At 36.9% G+C, this 19,859-nt stretch overlaps 1 protein-coding gene across 1 annotated transcript in view; it reads left to right on the top strand.

The window, feature by feature from the left end:
• Nucleotides 1-16,307: 16,307 nt before the first annotated feature.
• PALLD (palladin, cytoskeletal associated protein) overlaps nucleotides 16,308-19,859 on the top strand; it is a gene marked incomplete at its 5' end in the record, with an annotated part of 143,027 nt that continues 139,475 nt past the window's right edge. The window contains one exon of the mRNA XM_057378286.1: nucleotides 16,308-16,414. Within this exon, the coding sequence (XP_057234269.1) occupies nucleotides 16,308-16,414 (107 nt within the window). The remainder of the gene's footprint in view (nucleotides 16,415-19,859) is intronic.

Here is a 19,859-nt window from a genome sequence, read left to right as displayed (position 1 = left end):
CAGCATATCAGATTAAATGTTTTTAATTTTATAAACTAATTCAACCAAACAAATTGCAGTAAATAAACTCAGCAACTCAGCATACTTGAATTCAACTTGTCATTTGGAGCTGTGGGCATTTTGATGATTTGAACATATATCACACTGCCATATTTACAAATGCAGGGGAAGCAGTGTTTGAACTTGAAAGAAAATTGGCAGATAKCTGTTATTATTCCTGCATATCCCTTCTCAATTAGAATAATAGCAGGTGCTAGTGAGCTTCCATGATCTTATGCCTTCCTGGAAGTGCCTACATTTGTTAGGAAGAGATGCAATCAACATCAGTTGCCTCTACTGAATATTATCTATTTGGTATTTAGCTTTTCCAAAATGGTTTGTGCACTCCCTAAATATATCCCTCTTTTTTCTAGAGGGTATTGGAAGTCCTGGGTCTGATGGACTGTTTAAAGCTCTGCCTTAGGAAAGCCATCAAGGATGAAAGGCAATGTCAGGTTCTGTTGGACTACAGGGAGTAAGGCATAGTGTTGATTTGGTAAGCAGGTATTGGGCAGGAATTACTTGCTTTTGCATTATGCATTAATAGTAAATTGGGCGCCTTTGTACTGATATAGGTATAGTTTGGTCTGGTAAGCACTTTCATGTACAGTAAATTGTTAGATGGGATATCTATTATATTTCTGATCCTGCCCTGGCAATGAAGGCTAGAAGTGTTTTGAAAATGTACTGCAAGACTGGTTGGGAAACTTATCTGTCAGCAGTAACCATACCCATAAGATTTTGAAAGCAAGTTTTGTTTTTGTTTTTTATCAATCCTASTAGGCAAAGATCTATTCAATATTGGACTGGGAATTTCTCAAGGGATTATGGGTGGTGGAGACTAGGCATTATTAATATGGAAATAACTTTTATAGAGACTCATATCAGGTTTTAAGATTGCTATGAATGAAGCATGAGTAAAAATATGCATATAAGCACTAGTAGAAACAGAATAATAAGTGTTAAAAGAATGGCCTCAAATTATTGTGAAGAGCATAATTCCCACCTGATCATTCAAAATGCTCTGTCACTTCTATCATAACCCAAACGGCCTTAATACGTCTACAGCATTTTGTTGGTGGAAGACTGTGCAATTTGACAACAGAAGGGTGGTAGCTAGATTGTAGAATGTGCTTTTTTTTTTTTTTTTTTTTTTCTCCTAGCCCAGTAAAGAAGAACTATAATACCAAAAGACTTTCCATAACAAAAAAAAATTGTCATTAATCAAGAAGAAACTTTGAGAAAACACAAGGCCTTGATAGCCAGCTTCTCTTGTTTTTCATGTTGCATAAGAGTGATCCTGGCCAGACCACTAAATACAAGTTTTGCTTCTTGTAAACATGTGGGTGTGAGAATATATGTTCAATCAAGAGTGGATGAAAGCTACAAGGGAATGACTGTGTAGGTAAAATCAAGTTACCTGGAGACACTGTAAATGCTATCTTCCATAAGGTTTTGCATAGAGATTTGTTATACCAATTTTCTACACATCTACCTCAATCTTAAGAAGGAGGCATTTAATTTTAGGTATGAACAGCTGAGAAAATCACACTGAAATTTCATCTCACAAAAAATAGAAAGCTGAAAAAAAAGTGTTAATTTGATGCACTTTCTTCTACAGGAATGGTCTTGCAGTAAAGGAAAAAACCCAAACATCTGACTGTACCACCATCTTCATGTTACACACCACTGCAGCTAGGGATGGCAAATAGTATACAGTTTTTAGAATGGTCAGTGTTCCAAAGGTGACACCTTACAGTCTCATTTTACAAAGACAGTTTACATCAGGGACGAATGAACTTGCTGTAGAATTAGCATTTTTGGTGTAAGAAGAGCAGCTGTATGTAGCATTCTGATTTAAAGCTAAATAATTTGTTAGCCAAGTCTTTCTCAATGGTCACGTCTTTGGCTGACTACATATTAATACTAGCAAGCCTCCAAATTGCTACTTTTTCCTAAACTTTAGAGCACCCATTTTAAGGAGCACTTCAGGGATGCTCAAGGAAACTGCTGGTGTTTAGTCCACATGTTAAACTTATACAATATACTAATTAATATGTACAAGTTCCATCACCTTGTATCGGGGAGGGAAAAATTATGTAATGTCACATCTCATGTGATTATGCTTCTAGCTGTTGTGGTGTCAGCTGTCTTCTCTCTGGTGATGGCTGAAAACTGATAGTCAAGTTTCTAGGATTATCACTGCCATTAGGTAATGTTATGTAAAATACACATATTAGGTGACACCTTTTAGAAAGGAAAGCTGCAGGTAGGTGTACTGAGTGTAGTTCAATTTTTAGTTTTATCCTCCTATGTGTTAGTTGGTATTCATTGCTAAATGCAGTGGGCAAAATTTTGACTAAAAAACCTTGAAAATGTTATATTATATTCTTTTAGTCGATCGTAGGATGTCTCATCTTGGATCCTTATAAAAGGATGTCTTTGGAAGAAAGATTGTCAGCCCTTTGCAGATTGCTTATCCTCCTTACAGCCTGGATTTTGAGTCCTGCATAATGTATCGTAGGCATACTGTTGTTTATACTTAATTCCCTTTTTGAATTTCACTTGACTTTCCGAAGCTTCTTGATTCCATTTTGCCAGATTGAAGTACTCGAAGCTTTAATATCTTCATCCCKCACTGTCCTCGTTAGCAGCAGGACAGACTCTCCCTCAGACGCCTCTCTRCTGCACTCTAGTGTATCGTCTGGAGATTTCCCCCATCCTATGCTAACTATTGCCAAAATTCTCATCATTTTTGGRTGCCTATAGTGTTCTTTCCCTTTCTCTTGGTTTTCGATACAAAAACACCAACAATAAAGCAAAATGTAATATTCTCTGTTTTGCTTCTTTCTTTGAAAGTTTCCATATATTTAAAGGACGTTTTAGTGTCTTTATGTTAAACGGAACTTCAAACTGCTTGCTTTCAGTTATGTGTTGATGCTTTCAATGCTGCTAATGCAGCTGCTCAGAATGAGTCACCTGGAAGAAGATTTCGATATTTCCCTGCTTAACTTTGGAGCTACTGTTGCCTGTACTTAGGTGCTTAAAAAGACCTGACCTTTGGGTAGCTTATCTTTGMATTTCTTTGACTAGGGAATGGTGCCAATGGTGCTAGATATGTGGTGACATTGAGCTGGGATATCCAGAACATTTGCATGAGAATCTATATTACAAAAGGGGTGCAAAATCTGAAGAAAGGTAATCTCTTCTGATGGAGATAGCTTTGTGTGTGCCCATGGTCTRTGTCAATCACTCAGGCTCCTATGTATGTAATCAAATTCTGTCTAGAATACAAATAGGTGTGAAAAAAGTAAACAAAATCTTAATTAAACCTGTCTTTTTCTCTAGTGAACACTTCAGAACATTTCTGTGTTCTTGCTAATTWTTTTTTTCAGGCAGCAAAAGTCAGGATTGCAAAAGGAAAAAAGCTGAAATTCTCAGCAGAAAAAGTATATAAGTTCTGCTCCTAATAAGCAATTTGAACAGAAAGCAAGTAGCTTTAATTTCTTAAAATATTTCACTCTTATGTGCAATTTTAAAAAGTATATCTATATCTAGACGAAAAGTCTTGTCCTTTTAAAAAGCAGTGCAGCATTAATTATGAGCTGCTACTCAGAGTTTGCTGTAGAGAAGTTCTTGAACCTCTGACTTCATTATATGAGTTTAATGATGTATGTGGACTATTTATCTTACCTATTGGCTGGCATCTGTTCTCAGGTTTTTTCTCTCTTTTCAGATTTGATGAGCATGGAAAGGAAGCCAGAARTTCTTTTGTTTTTTGTCATGGTTTAGAATGCTGGCCGAAAGCCAGGCACCCACAACACCTGCTCACTCACTCTCCCCCACCACCACTGGGCAGAGAAGAGCGAAGGGAAAAAAAAAAATAACAAAAAGGCTCATGAGTTGAGATAAGGAACAGGGAGGAAACAGGGACAAAACAGGCTCCACTTAGGTTACGAAATGAATTTATTACTTACTAAGTCAGAGTAGGAGAATGAGAAATAAAATAAAACCCTCAAAGACACCGATCTTCTCCCCACTCCCTCCCCCATTCCCACCGGCAGTGCAAAGCAGGAGGGGTGAGAAGGGTGTGGGGTTGGTCAGTTCAGGGTGTGGGGTTGGTCAGTGTGGTGTTGGTCAGTTCAGGGTGTGGGATTGGTCAGTTCAGGGTGTGGGGTTGGTCAGTTCAGGGTGTGGGGTTGGTCAGTTCATCACCAGATTGATCTGCGGCTGCTGAGGGAGAGGAGTCCTTCCCTTGCGTTGCCGTGGGGTCCCTCCCATGGGAGACAGTTCTCAGTGAACCTCTCCGGCGTGGTTCCACTCTCACAAGTAGCAGTCCACACACATCTGCTGCATTGTGAGTGCCCCCACGGGCAGACAGTCACCCCAAAACTGCTGCACCATGGGGTCCCTCGTCCCCTGGGTGCAGGCCCAAGGCCAGGCTGTTTCATCTCGGGAGCAAGGCCTCTCTCTCCATGGCTCTCCTGCTGGACACAGCCCCTTCTCAGCGTCCACCTGCTCTGGCGTGGGGACCTCCCTCCTCCACGGGCTGCGGGTGGATCTCTGCACCCTCCGTGGACCCCATGGGCCRCAAGGGGACAGCCTGCTCCACCATGGTCACCATGGGCTGCAGGGGGACAGCCTGCTCCACCATGGTCACCATGGGCTGCAGGGGACAGCCTGCTCCACCATGGTCACGTGCAGGAGGACAGCCTGCTCCACCATGGTCACCGTGGGCTGCAGTGGGACAGCCTGCTCCACCATGCTCATCACCATGGTCTGCAAAGGAATCCCAGCTCTGGCGCCTGGAGCAGCTCCTCCCCCTCCTTCTCCACTGACCTTGGTGTCTACATCCTTCACGTATTCTCAGCCTCCTCCTCTGGCAAACTACTGTGTCCCTCCCTTAGTTTTGATTTCTTCTTAAATATGTTTTCACAGAGGTGTAACCACCATCTCCAATTGGCCCAGGTTTGGTCAGTGGCATGTCCATCATCCTCAGAGCCAASAGCAATTGGCTCTGCTGGACATGGTGGAAGCCTCMAGAAGCTTCTCACAGGAGCCATCTTTTTGGCCTCCCCCACTTTCAAAAAYTGGGCCAAGCAAAACCAACACAGTTTTGAATGCTTATTTAGAAGGAAGGTCTTCAATATCTTAGTATACAGATAATATAATGCTTGGAAAATTGAGACTGTGCAATTTGAGTTACTTTACACGAATCATATCATGAGCTCTAAGTAGTTTAAAGTCTTTATAGTCTTGTCTAGTACTTCAGTTGCACAAGTAGCTACTCTCAYGTTTATTCAGTTTTGTATTTTGAAATGCATGCATTTTAATATAAATAAGCTTTAATACATGTACTAGCAATTTTAATGAAAATATTGTTCATGCTTGTGTGTTGATCTGTTTGCCCCTTGTATTAGAGTATTATTTCATATCCCCAATAACTTGTATTTGGAGCCAACATTCAGTTGATTCTCCTTACCATTCAGCAGCTTGCTACTCTTCCAAAGAGCAGAAAAATAAGAAGGAATACCAAATGGTTATCCGTGAACCATCTAGAATAGGCCAGGCCCATCCCCTCTTCCCCAGACTAGAAGGGTAAGTGCAGTTCAGCATGCTACATGCTTGACAGAYGTAGAAATGCCCAGGTTTCCTTCCAGACACTTCTGTTGGAAGGCAGTTACTATGCGAGTTTTCTAACAGACAGCTGCCCTTGGAACAGAAAAGTTGCTGATGGAACCACAGTGGCACAGACAGACTTAACTTGGTTTATGTGGGTTTTGGCTACTTTCAAACTGTCTACAGAAAATGCAGCACTATTACCTAACAATTTTAATTTCCTTGTAAGGCAAGAGCATAGCAATATCTTTCTGCCTCTTCTAAGTCAAGGGCCCCAGTGTTTGTAATTGTGTAAATATATAAGCAAGTAAGAGCAAATTTATTTTTATTCTCCACATGCTTGACTACTGCAACATGTAGCGAGAAATCAACATTAATGATATCTATTACAGGAGCAGTAAGGGGAAAAGAGAAGGAAAAGGAATTAGAAGTTTTGCATGAATTCACTACATGCATAAAATAAAATATTTTCCATTTTAAATGAGAATTTAGCATTTTCAGTGGTGTCCAAAGGGGTGCCAGTGAATATACAGAAGAGATGCTCTATCTGTGTCCTGAGAGCTCTGACTGGTATGTGGCAATTGGATGTTCCTTCTGGCACTGTGTGGGCTTGATCATCTGATGAGTCCCTGGCACAGCAACCTATGTAGCAAAGATCTGTGAAGACATCAAGGACTTGGCAGCATTGTCTGTGTCTTAACAATACAACAAGCCTCGATTTGCCAGCAGGTATTGCTGCATGAGTTCATTCACTGAAGTCAGAAACAAAAGCCAGTTTTTCAGTGCGAGGGGAAAGAGAATGTCTTGCCAGCTGCATTACTCATTAGTCCTTTTAGCCTAGCTTAACCCTTTTGTTTGCAGCAAACTGTGAGAGAGCGTTCTGAACGCGTGTTCTGAAGTGTTCGAATGCTTTGTGGATGTTTTCTGCATTTGCTCATCAGCTGCTATAATGCAGCTGGCCATATTGCAAGAGTGAAACTTTAAGAATGTGTTTCCAGAACTACTGGGGCAGTTTGCCCTCCAGTTTGTGAGGCTATTGTTGAAGGTATGCAAAAATCGCAGATACTGCACCGAGGAGCAGCAGGATATCTGCCGGTTAAGAAATTTGTAATAGTGTATGCATGGAGTATACATTTTTCACCAAATCCTATTTGCTATTCAATTAGCTCAGAACTTGCATAGCAAAATTATGTGAAATGTGATCAGGTTCCACCATGAAACACACATRTAGTCTCTGCTTTTATTCCTGGATACTGGGTACTGGTGCTCATGCCATGCGGAGATATTTTTGCATACAAACAGGGTGCTACTATCTGTTAAATAATATTGGACTGAAGGATGACATGTTGATAGCACTTCATCTCCAAATGTAAGCTGAAGTGATATAAAATATGTAGGACAGACAATTAAAACATAGACTGTTGCCTCCTGGGGGGTGGGTTTCTTGCCCTGGCTGCCAGTAATGTGTTCCCTGATATATGATGGYTGCTGAGCAATCTTTAGTTAGGCAAGGTAGACAGCATTTACTTAATACTTCCCAGGCTTTACTTAAGCCCGCCCAAGTGTGAAGCACTTCACTGGAGAGTTGATTTGTGCGGCCAAGAAGGGCTCTGAGCTCTGTTAGGAAGGGYTGTACCCACATTTAGGAAGAGGGCTCAGGAGGGGGGTGGGTGTAAGAGTTTGCTTTAGGCATACTGCACTAGAGGTATGGAATCTCAGCTTTTCCCGTCTAATGGTTGCTTTTGGGCCATTTTACTATGGCTGTGACTGATCTATAAGTGACMTTTTGTGGGAAAGACATCCCTCATTTACAGGCTTCCATTCAGAAAGCTCTTCTGATGGACCATGTACATTAATTGCCTGAATGCATGTACATTACAGTTTCACCTATCTTTTCCAGAGATCCTGARGCTTCCTTCTGAGAAAAACTTTACAAATTCTATTTTTCCTTAGTGATATTTTACAAGGAATGAAGTTAGGAAAACTTATGATGTGCTAAAAATATAAAATCCACAACAAAGACTAGTCAGTGTTCCTGTTTGATTGATTTTGTTTGTGGCAGTATTCCTTTTTTACTGATTTTCTTTTGTTGTTTTTGTTCTTGTTAAAAGAATACCTTGTTAAAAGAAACCTTTATCAACGAGGTTTTTTTGTTTGTTTGTTTGTTTGTTTTTTTAAAATAAGAAACCAGAAAGGCTTTCTTGTTGGTGCAAATCATTACGCAAAATTACTATTGTGTTTATCCAGCTGCCTGTTTAGTCAGCTTGTACATCCCAGACWACAAGTATCAATGTCAACATAGCACACAATTTTTGGTTGCCAAGGGGCATAGAAGACATTTCAAGGTACAGATTTGAGGGCTGACATTGATGTTCTTGTGAGGAAGAGAAAGTGATTTGCCTCATACAGCACAGTAACATATTAAGGTGGTGAAAATGTGAATTCTACATATCTGTAAGGAGTCATCTCTAAAGCATAGCCTGAGTTTTATTGCCTGTAAAATTAAAAATCTGTATGCATTATGTTGATTGGATAGAGGTAAGAAATCACACCGTAAATTGACACAAACTCACTGGTAATTTTGCYTATTGCAAAGGGGTGCACTCTTCATATTTGAGGGGTCTGTAAAGGAAAAAATCTCAAGCCAGAATGATTTAATAAATAGTCTTATTTTCCAAAGCAGCTGGATATTTAAAATATTTTAAAAATACCRATTTAATGAGCAAAATCTCCTAGGTATTGGTAACATAAAATGTCTGAGGGACTACAGAAAAATACCTTCATTTAAAAATCCCATTAAAGACAGCAAAAAAAAATCTAGAGTATAGCTTTGGCTACTACTGGCTAGAAACACTATCAAATCCAAATATCAGCATACATGTACCCAAACTCCTCTTCTTCAATGTTTAGACAATGCATTAGAAGGAAAAKAGCATCATATGTTCAGTATGATTTTTCTGGGGAGTTTTAATTTTATTTTTTCATTTACCTATGAGTTCATTTCCTGAACTCATTTTCCTCTGAACTTAGGAATAGAAAAATGTGGTTTACCTCAAGTTACTTTTGAAGAATTACTGCTGCATGGTTAATCCATCTGAATAGCATTTTTAAGATTTTTTCAAATCATGAAAGAGGATTTGTACCAGAAGTAGGTGAAGCAAGCAGCCTGGTAAAACTCAGCCTTCACTCCACAGCTATCCAAACAGCCAAAGCAAGCTTGAACCTATATAAAAGTATTGATTGATGTTCAAGTGAGGTCTGTTCCAGGCTATGCATGAACTGAGACCCCCTTATGAGCCAGTTAGCAGTCTCTGCTAGGTGATCTATTGGGAGGTTTTTCCCCCACCCAACCTAATCCCCAGTGTTTGTGCCAAAGTATCTTTTCTGGAAATCATCCTTTGAGACATTACATAGTTTGTTTTTAAAAAAGTTGTGCATTGATTCCAAAGTGAATATGTAAAGGATGAGATTTTATTTTAAAAAGATTTTATGAATAAGGTATACTTCTGATAGGTTATTTAAATTTACTTTTAATTTCATTTTCTGCWGGCATCAATGCTTCCCTTATGACAAATGTTAATTTTTAAGTTATTTCTAGTCCTTATTCTGCATACCCAAATGTAAGTTCTGGGTTTTTGTTTCTTTGATATGAAAAATATTCTGACCTTCAAGAGAAATATAACTTTTAAATTTAATATCTCTCAAAACTTAATGTTACATAAGTGYGAGAAGGAAAAATTGTGGCCACCTTTGTAACTTGCTTTTAAAACAAAACACCAATAGTAATAATTTTCTTTTTACATRTGGCTATTCTCTTGCCATAGCACTTGGACATAGAATTTTGGCTTATTTAGATTCTACTTTTGTCTAATAAAAAGCATTTGTATAAACAATTTACATTTTCTGTTAATGGTAAACCCAAGAATCACTGAGGTTTTTTGTAAACTAAGTCTCGGTGTTTTGACTATAAGAACTCCTTGAATACTGTTTAATTTAATATCACAACCCAAAAAGGCATTTCTTCAATTTAACTGCTTTCTTTATGGCAATTTATAAATGGTGGCTAACCATCAACTCTGTGGAATGCTTCCACTGCTTAATAAACACATCTTGAAAAAATGCAGWTTTTTTCACTTTGATTAAGCTAATCACTCTGTCTCTTTAAAAGGAGGTTGTTCTTCCATTTAAAAGCTTTGTGGTTGCTTGTTCTCAACATGCTGTTTGCTGAGAATATAATGATTTATTATTGTRTGGTGAGAAGGGCAGGATGGTTATMATTTTACATGAGTTTGTGGTAAATAATACAACTTATTTTTAATATGTGTTATATTAACTTTCAGGGGATGGCAGATGCCTTGCYGTCAGTTGAAACCTTGATCACAGTTCAAGAACAGAACCTTTAGACACAAGATAAAATAGAGAGTTTCCTTTCCTTCTTCAGCTATGCTTTATTTAATTATTTTTACAAAATGCTTGTAGTTTCAATATTAAATATATTTTTATTTAAATGGAAGTGCAGCAGCTGCTGGATTGTTTAATTTAATATTTCTTTCACTAATATAAGCTTAATAAATGTAGTCTTTGAAGAACTTACTAGAAAGGGATAAAATGATTCTTATAGTTCTGAAAAGAACTGTGATTTTAAAAATAAACCAGCAAACAAAAAATCCCACCTTCAGAATATGAGATATGTAGTGGGTTGAAGGGTTTGGTCCCCACAAACCTCTTGCTGCATTGCTATATTTTATTATTTAACTCCTGATATTTACTAGATCATAAGATAAGGATTTTGGCATTGCTCATATCAAAAACAAACAAACAAAAAACACATTAAAAAACAAACGGAAACTAAGCTAGAATATCCCAAGTCTATGAATCATATGGACAGTGCAGGAATTAARCAAGTAGATTAGTTGAGTTCTGGAAATGTTTGGTTCCCTCATCTCCACCCTACCATTATTCTAGTCCAYGCATCCTTTTAAGGTGCTTTAACATTTAATCACTAAGCAATTAAAATGAAATCTATGTCAGGCCTAATTATTATATACTTATCCTGAGATTATACTGGATTCCATAAAYAAGGAAAAGAAGTAGATGGTTTTGTGAACAAATACTTCAGCCATTTGACTTGTTTGGGCTTGGGATGCCTGCATATATTCCCCTTAAATGTAAACAAATTTCTATTGAAATCATATATAGCTGCTGATTTAAGCAAYAGTTAATGGTTAACAAAACAGTTCTTGGGTATTTTGATCTGTGGGGAATTCCTGTTGTCATTTAAATGATACATTCCTACATTCTTTTCTTGCTCTGAAATATCATTCATGCTCTTTGACTGACTTTTAGGCCTAAGTACAGATGAAGAAGATTTTTATCTGGGTGATTGTAACAAATATGTATTTCTGTCAGTATATGTAATGATACGGCTATAAAACATTTGGAAAACCAAACTTGGCTGATCACATATTGTTAGTATGATATAGATACAAAGTTTGAGAGCATTTTGCTTATATGTACCTTTCATTTTAATAGTTACTGAATTTAAAAAGCATGTGATTTCTTAAAATCTTCAGTTTAGGTATGGTATTAATTCTGACCTTGGATTGTGTGGAAGAAATCTCATTCATTGACTTTTTTTTTTATACATAGCTTATACAGTTGCTTTCAATATGTTATTCCTCTGCATTTCTACTGCATAGAAGAAAATTAACAATGTTTATAAGTAGAAACCTGGCAAATTCAAAGAAAGAATTATGTATATGCTTTTATCTTTAAAATAAGAAAATATTCATACAAGGAAATCATTGCAAAAAAAAAWTATTTTCCTCTGATTTAGATCATATTTTCTTTGAAAGTTTATTGAAAAAAATTGAGGAAGAAAGGGAGTTATATTTCTCTTAAATAAAAACTAACTTATGTTATACCTCTGAGACAAAAAAGACTTTGAAAATATGTGGTAAGCCTCACTTTCAAAAAAGTTTAAATGCTCTTTATGCCCTTTGGAGAATGAAATTTCAAGACTGAATAAGTTCTGAACATGCAAATACTTCACACATTATCTTTACAAAGAAAAAGTTCCTCTATAAACCTATGTTATCTTTACAAAGAAAAAGTTCCTCTATAAACCTATGTTATCTTTACAAAGAAAAAGTTCCTCTATAAACCTATGTCACAAAAACACTTTCTCTTTTTAAAAGAACACAAATCTTTAGAAGCAGTGGATGGAGCAAAGGAGATGATGATAAAGCAGGCTTTGGGTCAGCAGCCATAGAAACCATGTAAAGGCTGTATGGATAGAAAAAGCAAAACCTTTAAATGTTTTATTATCAAAGATAAATTCAGCATGAGTCATCGTTTAAACAATTTCGGATGTAGATATGAAAAGGAAAATGTTTGAATTCAGAAAATACAGACCTCAGTCTGACCTCAGTCTTCCATCTTCTTACATTTTTCACCACTCTTGTCTCTGTCTCTTTTATTAGATTATAGCCCTTGTCTTGCTCTCTACATCCAAACACTGTCTGACCTTTACTGCTGAATACCAAATTTGCATAGGCTATATTGGAAATATACTTATTTGTGCGTACAGAATACATAATGCTAAAGTTGTTAAATGGCCCTACTTACCAGATCTTGCGACTAGTAAACACTGAGAATAAGAGAGCAAAATATGTTCTTTCCTTGGGTATTATTGTATTATACTACTATTCTTGGGAGACCAAAAAATAAAATATGATGGATTCTTGATGCAAATAGTCCAGGAGAACCCACCATAACCCTTCTGAATGGGCCTTCCCTTATAGTAATATGAGAAAATCTTTATTTTTAAAAGCTACTGCTAGCTTTTAAATTAGCTTTTAAATTAAACTAATTTAATTTTTAATTAAATTAGTTAATTCATACTTTACTTAGAATGCTGTGATCACCCTTAAAGACTCTTTTCAATCAATTTTATTTTTTGCTGATTATAATTTTTAATGCATTTATCCAATGCTTMAAAATTACTACAGCCATCTGGTCTGAGCACCAATCAAATGATGATGACTATATAGTACCAGTCAAAGCATTATGAACACAAAATGTTTCATTTCTGTATGAAACAAGAATGACATTTCAAKGAAAGAATTTGTAATATATATCTTTTCTTTTTCCTTCGTTCTTTGACTAGAAATGAGAACAGTTGGAAAGCAAGCTTAATTCTGATAGATCAGAATTTGAAGCTTGGAAATAAGTTGTTTGTAGGYAGAAAATAAGACATCACTTGGAGCAGATCAGCTGCAAATTAGCAAAYACACCATTTTTGTAAGTTTCCTAAGTGTCATAGGGTTGCTTATATTTGAGTTAAATAACAACAATATTAGTGTAATATTTTATGCAACTAGACCCCTGAAAGGTTCAATGTTCTGGCTCACTAATTATACAATAACGAAGTCACATTTGGGTGTTTTTTTAATGTATTGCATGTCTATGTAGACAGTGGASAATAACAAGAACATAATATCTATGATAGTAATGATTTGTTTGATAGGTAAACACGGTGGAGTATCAGCTACTGAAATACTCAATTTATCATATAATATTGGAATTTTGGCTTGTCTGGATTTTAAAGTCTCCTRAAAACAGCTTTGGGTCTGATTATGACAACAGACAGAGGAAAAGGAGGTCACAGCTCCCCACAGCTTTTTTGTTTGCTTGCTTTTTTGTCTTTACGTTGTATAATTTTGCTGAATTAATATTCTTTTAGGCCCATGCTTTTCCATAATAGCAAAACAATTCAAATGTCTGGACTAAAACTAGGGTTTGGACTATCCTCTCTTGTCTGGAGACTTGATTGCATTGCAAACTAAATGTGTGCTTACAGCTGTCCTCTCGAAGAGTATGTTTTTTGAGTCAGAACTGTAATTAGCCAATTCAGCAAATTCAATGCAGCTGATGTTCCAGATAGGATGAGGTGTAGACTAAAAGCCCTCAGGTAATCTTATCTGTTCTTGATCTTTCATTACATGTGAAATTTGTCAGGTTAAATTTAGGCTGGCAAACTTCAAGACAACAAAGAAGCCAAGCTTTGTAATACTACCAAGTATCCGCAGAACAATACATTACGGTAGGACTCTGAACTTCCTGGTACAGAACTTGGATTTATGGTAACTTTTATGGCCTTATAATATATTGAAATTCAGTCTCTAGTGAATATGCAGGAAGGCAAACTTAAATCATTGTAACTTCCTTACATTCCAGATGGTTTCTATAGGCTTCTGAGATTTACCTTCAACATTGAGTGTATTTGTAGTTTTAAAATTTTATCATAAAATTTTTTCTGCTAGTGGATTTGGAAAAACACTTTAATTTCTTTAATGTAAATGTAATGGGAATGAAGGGAAATGTAATATATCGAAAGCTTCATTATTTTTACTAAAGAATAAAATAAGGGTAGGTCCGAAGTACTGATCCTGGATGTGGAAATTACTAGGTCTGAGCTACACTATCTCCCATATTGAGGAACAAAGTCTTGTGTAAACACGTAGCTGATTTATGCTATCATCRTTGAAACTGGCACACTAGAGTCTATTTTCTAACTAGTTTCTGCCTTCTTTCACACTTTTATTTCTGTTAAGAAAATTGGTATTTCAAAACCATTTATTGTTGAAGTTGACCAGTTTTTCTTTTCTAAAATACCCAGCATCACATCAAACACCTTAAAATCATGGTCTAAATTAATCTGCAAGAGATTAAATTAAAACCAAAATTGCTTTGACCTTTCTTTATATTATAGYCCACACTCAGCTGGGCTAATGGACCTGTGACTGCATCAGTGTATATGGAGGCTCTCTAAGTCAGTCCAAAATTACACATGTCCAGGGGTTCCTGGATATCCTGGTGGAGAACAGAGTAAATAAAATGCTAAATGAGAAATTATCCCTTACTAAAAAGGGGAAATGAAAAGAAGCAAATCCACAAACAAACCCCAATTAAATTTGGTCAGACCACTGACASACTCAACTGAACTTTTACCTGGCTATAAAGAGACAAAAAGGCAAATCTTCCTATTTTACATACCAACAGAATAAAAAATTCAAACACCTATTCMAAAATGAAAGACAGTTTCAGAGAAAGCTGACCAGTGCTGACTAGAGATGGATGGTGACAAACTACTATGCCTGTAGTTGGTTGGTTAATTTTTTTTTGTCTTGTACATAACAGCTGATCACACAGCTAATTGGAGATGCAATTAATTTCTGGTGGTGCTATCCTCAAGACTGTATAACTTTAAAAAGTACTTTAAATATATAATTTACAATATTATAAATCCCATACATGGAAAACGTTAGAAATATGAAAGATACTATTCCATAATAGACTGTTTCTGGGTTTAAAAGTAGTCTTAGAGCTCCTCAAGCTGTTTTGATGAAACCAGGTTAAATACAGGTAATAAAAATAATACTGGGGCTATCATGAGATGAGCTCAGTTGGTAAAAGTGTGYTGCTAATAGCACCAAAGTTGTGGATTCAATCCCTCTATGGGCTATTCCCTTAAGAACCRGACTTGATGATCCTTACAGGTCCCTTCCAATTCAGAAGATTCTGATATTCATTCATTAATATGTTATTATTTTCCCTTAGATTTGTTGCTCATTTGTTGACTCTTTGTAAGGTTTTTAAAAGCCCACGATTATTGAAATTAATATTCTAAGACTTTTAACAGACTAAGGAGAGTCACAATAGTTACATTATAGTTATTTGATTATTCAGGAAGGAAATTTTTTAGCTGGGATTTTCTTGTTTGTGTTGTGTCATAGGTGTTGATTTTCTGTCTGACACAATGCTCTTCTATATGTGGAATTGGTTCAAAATAATTCTAAAAAAAACAGGGCAAATTAAATCTATGTAAGGCTTTTTATATTCCATTTTCTGCATTATATTGTAAACTTGYAACATTTCTATTTTGAAAATCAACACTAATCAGTATCTGGTAATACCTAGGGTTCAAATTTAGGAACTTCTGGACAGGCGAAGGTGACACTGTTTTTTTCTGTTGTGTAGTAAACTACGTTAATAGTTTCGGGTTTTTTTCTCTCCAGTTTGCAAACAAATATGCACAGTGTGAAATGCACATTGGCTGCAGTATTATCAAGTAAATTGTTACTAAATCATCCATTTTGTGACGTGTTCTTGTAAGTGTACAGCTCCCCAGCTGCAATTTAAAAGCACAATCATATGAGCTGCAAGTCACAATAGAATTTTTTCTCTACCTACTCTTGAGATCAGAATCTTAGGGTAGAGAGACTCTCAGTACATGTGATAAGGAGAGAGAATGAGGGGAGACTGATCACTACTTGACTTCCTTCATGTTATTTTTGGATATGGCTAACATTCCTCCCCTTACACACACCCTCTTTTCCCCCAGCCCCCATCTCTTACACGCATTACAAGCTCATGCAAACACTCTCACGTACTCTGCAGCAAAAGCAAGAGCAACAGTTGGACTGGAGCCAGAGGACTTAAACTCCGCTTCCTCATTGCCAGCAGGCTTTGTTCTTTGGACTCAGTCAGAACTAGGGAGAACGTCTTCATTGCCGATTGTGGTGGTTGGAATTTGGCAGCTCAGCTGTCTATTAAATTTTTCTGTGCTCGTCTGCGGAATAGGGTGAATTTACAGCAGCAAAGCTAAGAGCCGGGGCTGGTCAAGGAATAAAGGACTCAGAGACCATCAGCTCTCAGCCTTTTTGCGGGGGTGGGGTCCCTCTGTGCCACAACGGTAAGTGACAGCATTAAATGTGTATAAAGGTGCAAGAAACTATAAGGTGCTTTGGCTTACTACAGTAGGAGAGGGGAAAAAAGTATGTGAGTGAATCATACAGTGTGTGCTGCTATAGTGGTCTTGGAACATTGCCTAGCAGTAAAATGTTTCTCATTTCTCCTTTTCCAAAAAGCTTTATAAGTATTTATCCTTTTTAACAAAATTCCTAAGTGTCTGTACAGTTTTGGAAAGATTTCGTAATGGCTTCATTACTGGGTTTTCTGCAAATCTGTTTTGTTTTGAACCATGTATAGTACAGAGGATCTTTAACTGGCAGAGTAACTCATTTGTTTTAMGTGCAAGTGCTGAACCTGGGAAGTAAAGGTGTTCCATCACAGAGGATACAAGTAGAGCTAAAACTCAGGAGGATGGGGAATRTAAAGGCATCAGATGCATCCCAACACTAGTTAGTTTATAGGCACTCAAAATAAACTTGTTTTAAATGATCGGCATTCATTCAGAGCAATCCCCTCCCCCTTCCTCTCCCTGCTATTAGGAGCAAAGTGAATCTCTTTTTAAACAGAAAGAGAGTCTACTGTTCTAGGGCATGCAAGTGAAAGCTAATGTACARTGTAAAAGAGTGTAGGCTTGAATAAATGACTCTGAGACAGGGCATGAGTTGTAAAAAGAGACAGCTTTCTTCCAAAACGCAAAATTATTTAGGTATTCTTTTTTTTTTCAAAGTGTTAAGACTGCTTCCTTTTATGTTTACTAGGAAAATTGTTTGCTTTGTTACAAAGAGTTTTTTTAAAAATCTTGCAGTATTGTCTTCAGGAGAAGTTTTATAATGATTAGAACAGAGGCAGGTTAATCCAAATACTTTGGTCTCAGAAATGCCATCTAGCTGTCAAAGGAAGTTCACTGCAGGGACTCAYTTGTTTTAAATCTACTGATAAACCCTGGTATCAGCATGCTATTATGTCTTGCTATGTGGGTTATCTTAATAAAGTGGTAAAATAAGAAACCCTTGAAATGCAGAAAGTCAACTGTGTAAAACTGACAAAGGGGAAAAGACCAGGTAAGCGAATGTACTTATGTACTTTTAAAACAAAGAACAAGCAAATCTTACTGGGACAATAGACCTGAAAAGGGGAAAAAATTCCTTTCCCTTCCCTTAATTCTGGCTCCATCAGTTACTTCAAGGAGTTATTCAAATATTTTTTGTTGACAAAGTGAGCAGTTCCTTCCCCCTACCCAGTTATTAACTGCTGGTGATCAAGTATTTGTGAAGGTGAATCTAGTCACATGAAAAATATGCTGAATGAGCAAATATGTGACTGTGCAAAGTATAGCAGTCACAGTCAATTAACTGTTTGTTTAAAGTCTGTATATTAGTTTTTTCTAATTTAGCAACTCAAAACCAAAGTTTTGTCATTCTGGCTTTCATCCTTCATTTGGGAGAATACTCAGCTTGGTGTGGTAATTGTTAATAGCTTGACTGTGAAACAGTGCTCAGCAGCACGGTGTGCAATTAGTTAGGATGTTGTGGATGTTTAGTACACATTTTGCTTGCCAGGTACTAAGGCAATTCTTTCTATAGTAGTTACTACCCTATTTATAGAAAGTTATTCACTGAACAGGAATCACACACTAGAACTAGCAAAGATTCTTTTTCAGAGCTAAAAATGGAATATTGTTTTCCTGAGTTGGACCCCCCCTCTGCCAATGGCACCATGTCAGGTTGCCTGAGCAGCTGCTTTCAGTTTCACAATTTACATGGGTGCTATAATGACATTTTTTCTCATTGATGTGGTGGAAAAATCTGACATCTTTATGCTGCTTTTCCTGCTTTGATATGTTAAAGCATATTTTCTATTGACTGTGAGGTTTGGCAATGAGTGTTGAGTTCAGAGATGGGCCTGTACCAAAATCCCTGGATTCCTACATCCATGAAGTATAAGAAGGTTAATAACTGGATCCAAATGTCTTGGCTCTGGTTTATTCCTGTTTTAAATGCACATCACTTTGGCCRCATGTTTAAATTGTTTTTTGAGGTGATTAAGACTGAAAGAAATCTTTCAGGCTCCAGACAGAGTTTTAAAGAGGAAATGGCATTTAAGAATCTTACAGTTATTTAAGCAAAACTTGCTCATTTGCTGCTTAAATGTGACTTTTAGGAGTCCCCAAGGACCTACATTCCCTTTCCTCTGTTATAACTTTAGATGTAAGTAATATTTTGGAACTCCTTCTGCGATGTGCTGAGGAAACTAAGGTGGTTTTGTGCCTGTCCTTTCTACTTGCTCAAGGGGACTTCACTCAAGGTGAAGAAGCCTAGCAGCATACATTCAGGTAATGCAGGTACCTCAAAACTTTTTTTTGATCCTACGTGATATGCCTAGAAGCTTTTAAGAAAGTGTCATATATCTGTATGCTAAATTGTGAAAAAATGTGGTGACCTGTGGTAAGAAATACTGTAATGTGCATGTTGTACATACACAGATTATTGCTGAAATGGTGCATATTCTACTTTTTTAATTGATCAGCTTCTCCAACTCTGCCTGGCTTAAAGGATTTAGTGACTCTGTGAATACAATTACATATGCATCTGCCAACTGCTTGTGGTATCCCTGCCTCAGCAAGTAAAGCTGTTCTTTGGCTGTRTTGGCTCACTGTGTTTTGTGGCACACAACAGTGATTTATTAGGCAGTAGATGGATTTTTTTCTCTTTTTCTTGAATGATTGAGCTATGATGTCACTTTTGGTCTTGGCTTTAACCTTTTAGAAAACTTTTTTTCTTCTTCAGACTGTTCTCTTAACACTAGGAAAGTGGGAAATGTCTCAATGTTTATTGCAGAGCAACTCTGTCTACCCCAGCACATTCCAGGGCCACCGAATCATTTGTGGTGAGAGTGATTCAGATCTGGTTAAGATGATTTAAAAGAGAGGTTATGGGCATACTGCAGTTGTGCATTTAAGAAAATAAGGAGAGTTTTTACTGCCTGATTGAGACCACATGGCTCCAACTTATACTTTTTTTTTTAACAAACATTGGCTGGATGTACTCAAACAATTTATTCTTTTTTAATTGCCTAGAGGCTAAGAGTTAAGGTCATAGCATTTAATGGTAAGGTCAGGGTTAATACAAATAGTTTTTAGTGTTCCTTTGAATAAATGAAAAATAGCTTCTTTGAATATTTTGCATGGGATGCGAACATGCTTCTCTTAAAAGAGAGCAAATGTATCATAGGAATTCTTTTGGACATCACAGGGTATTTGGTGACCTGACTTGAGAATGAGAAGGACAGAGATAAGGGAAGATCTCCTGTCATAAATCATGGTAAATATATTGCACTCCAAAGATATGATGAAAAATATCAAAAGTAAGAAGGGAAGACTTTTTTTAATTGTATACTATTTAATTGCTTGCTCTCAGCATTTTGGGCTGCTTCTAAAAGGATTGAAA

This window comes from Malurus melanocephalus, unplaced genomic scaffold (assembly GCF_030028575.1).
Source record: "Malurus melanocephalus ecotype Western Australia unplaced genomic scaffold, MMel_1.1 scaffold_352, whole genome shotgun sequence".
Taxonomy (NCBI): Eukaryota; Metazoa; Chordata; class Aves; order Passeriformes; family Maluridae; genus Malurus; species Malurus melanocephalus.
Note: the sequence above shows the minus strand (reverse complement) of the source record. Positions and strands in the feature narration are given on the sequence as shown.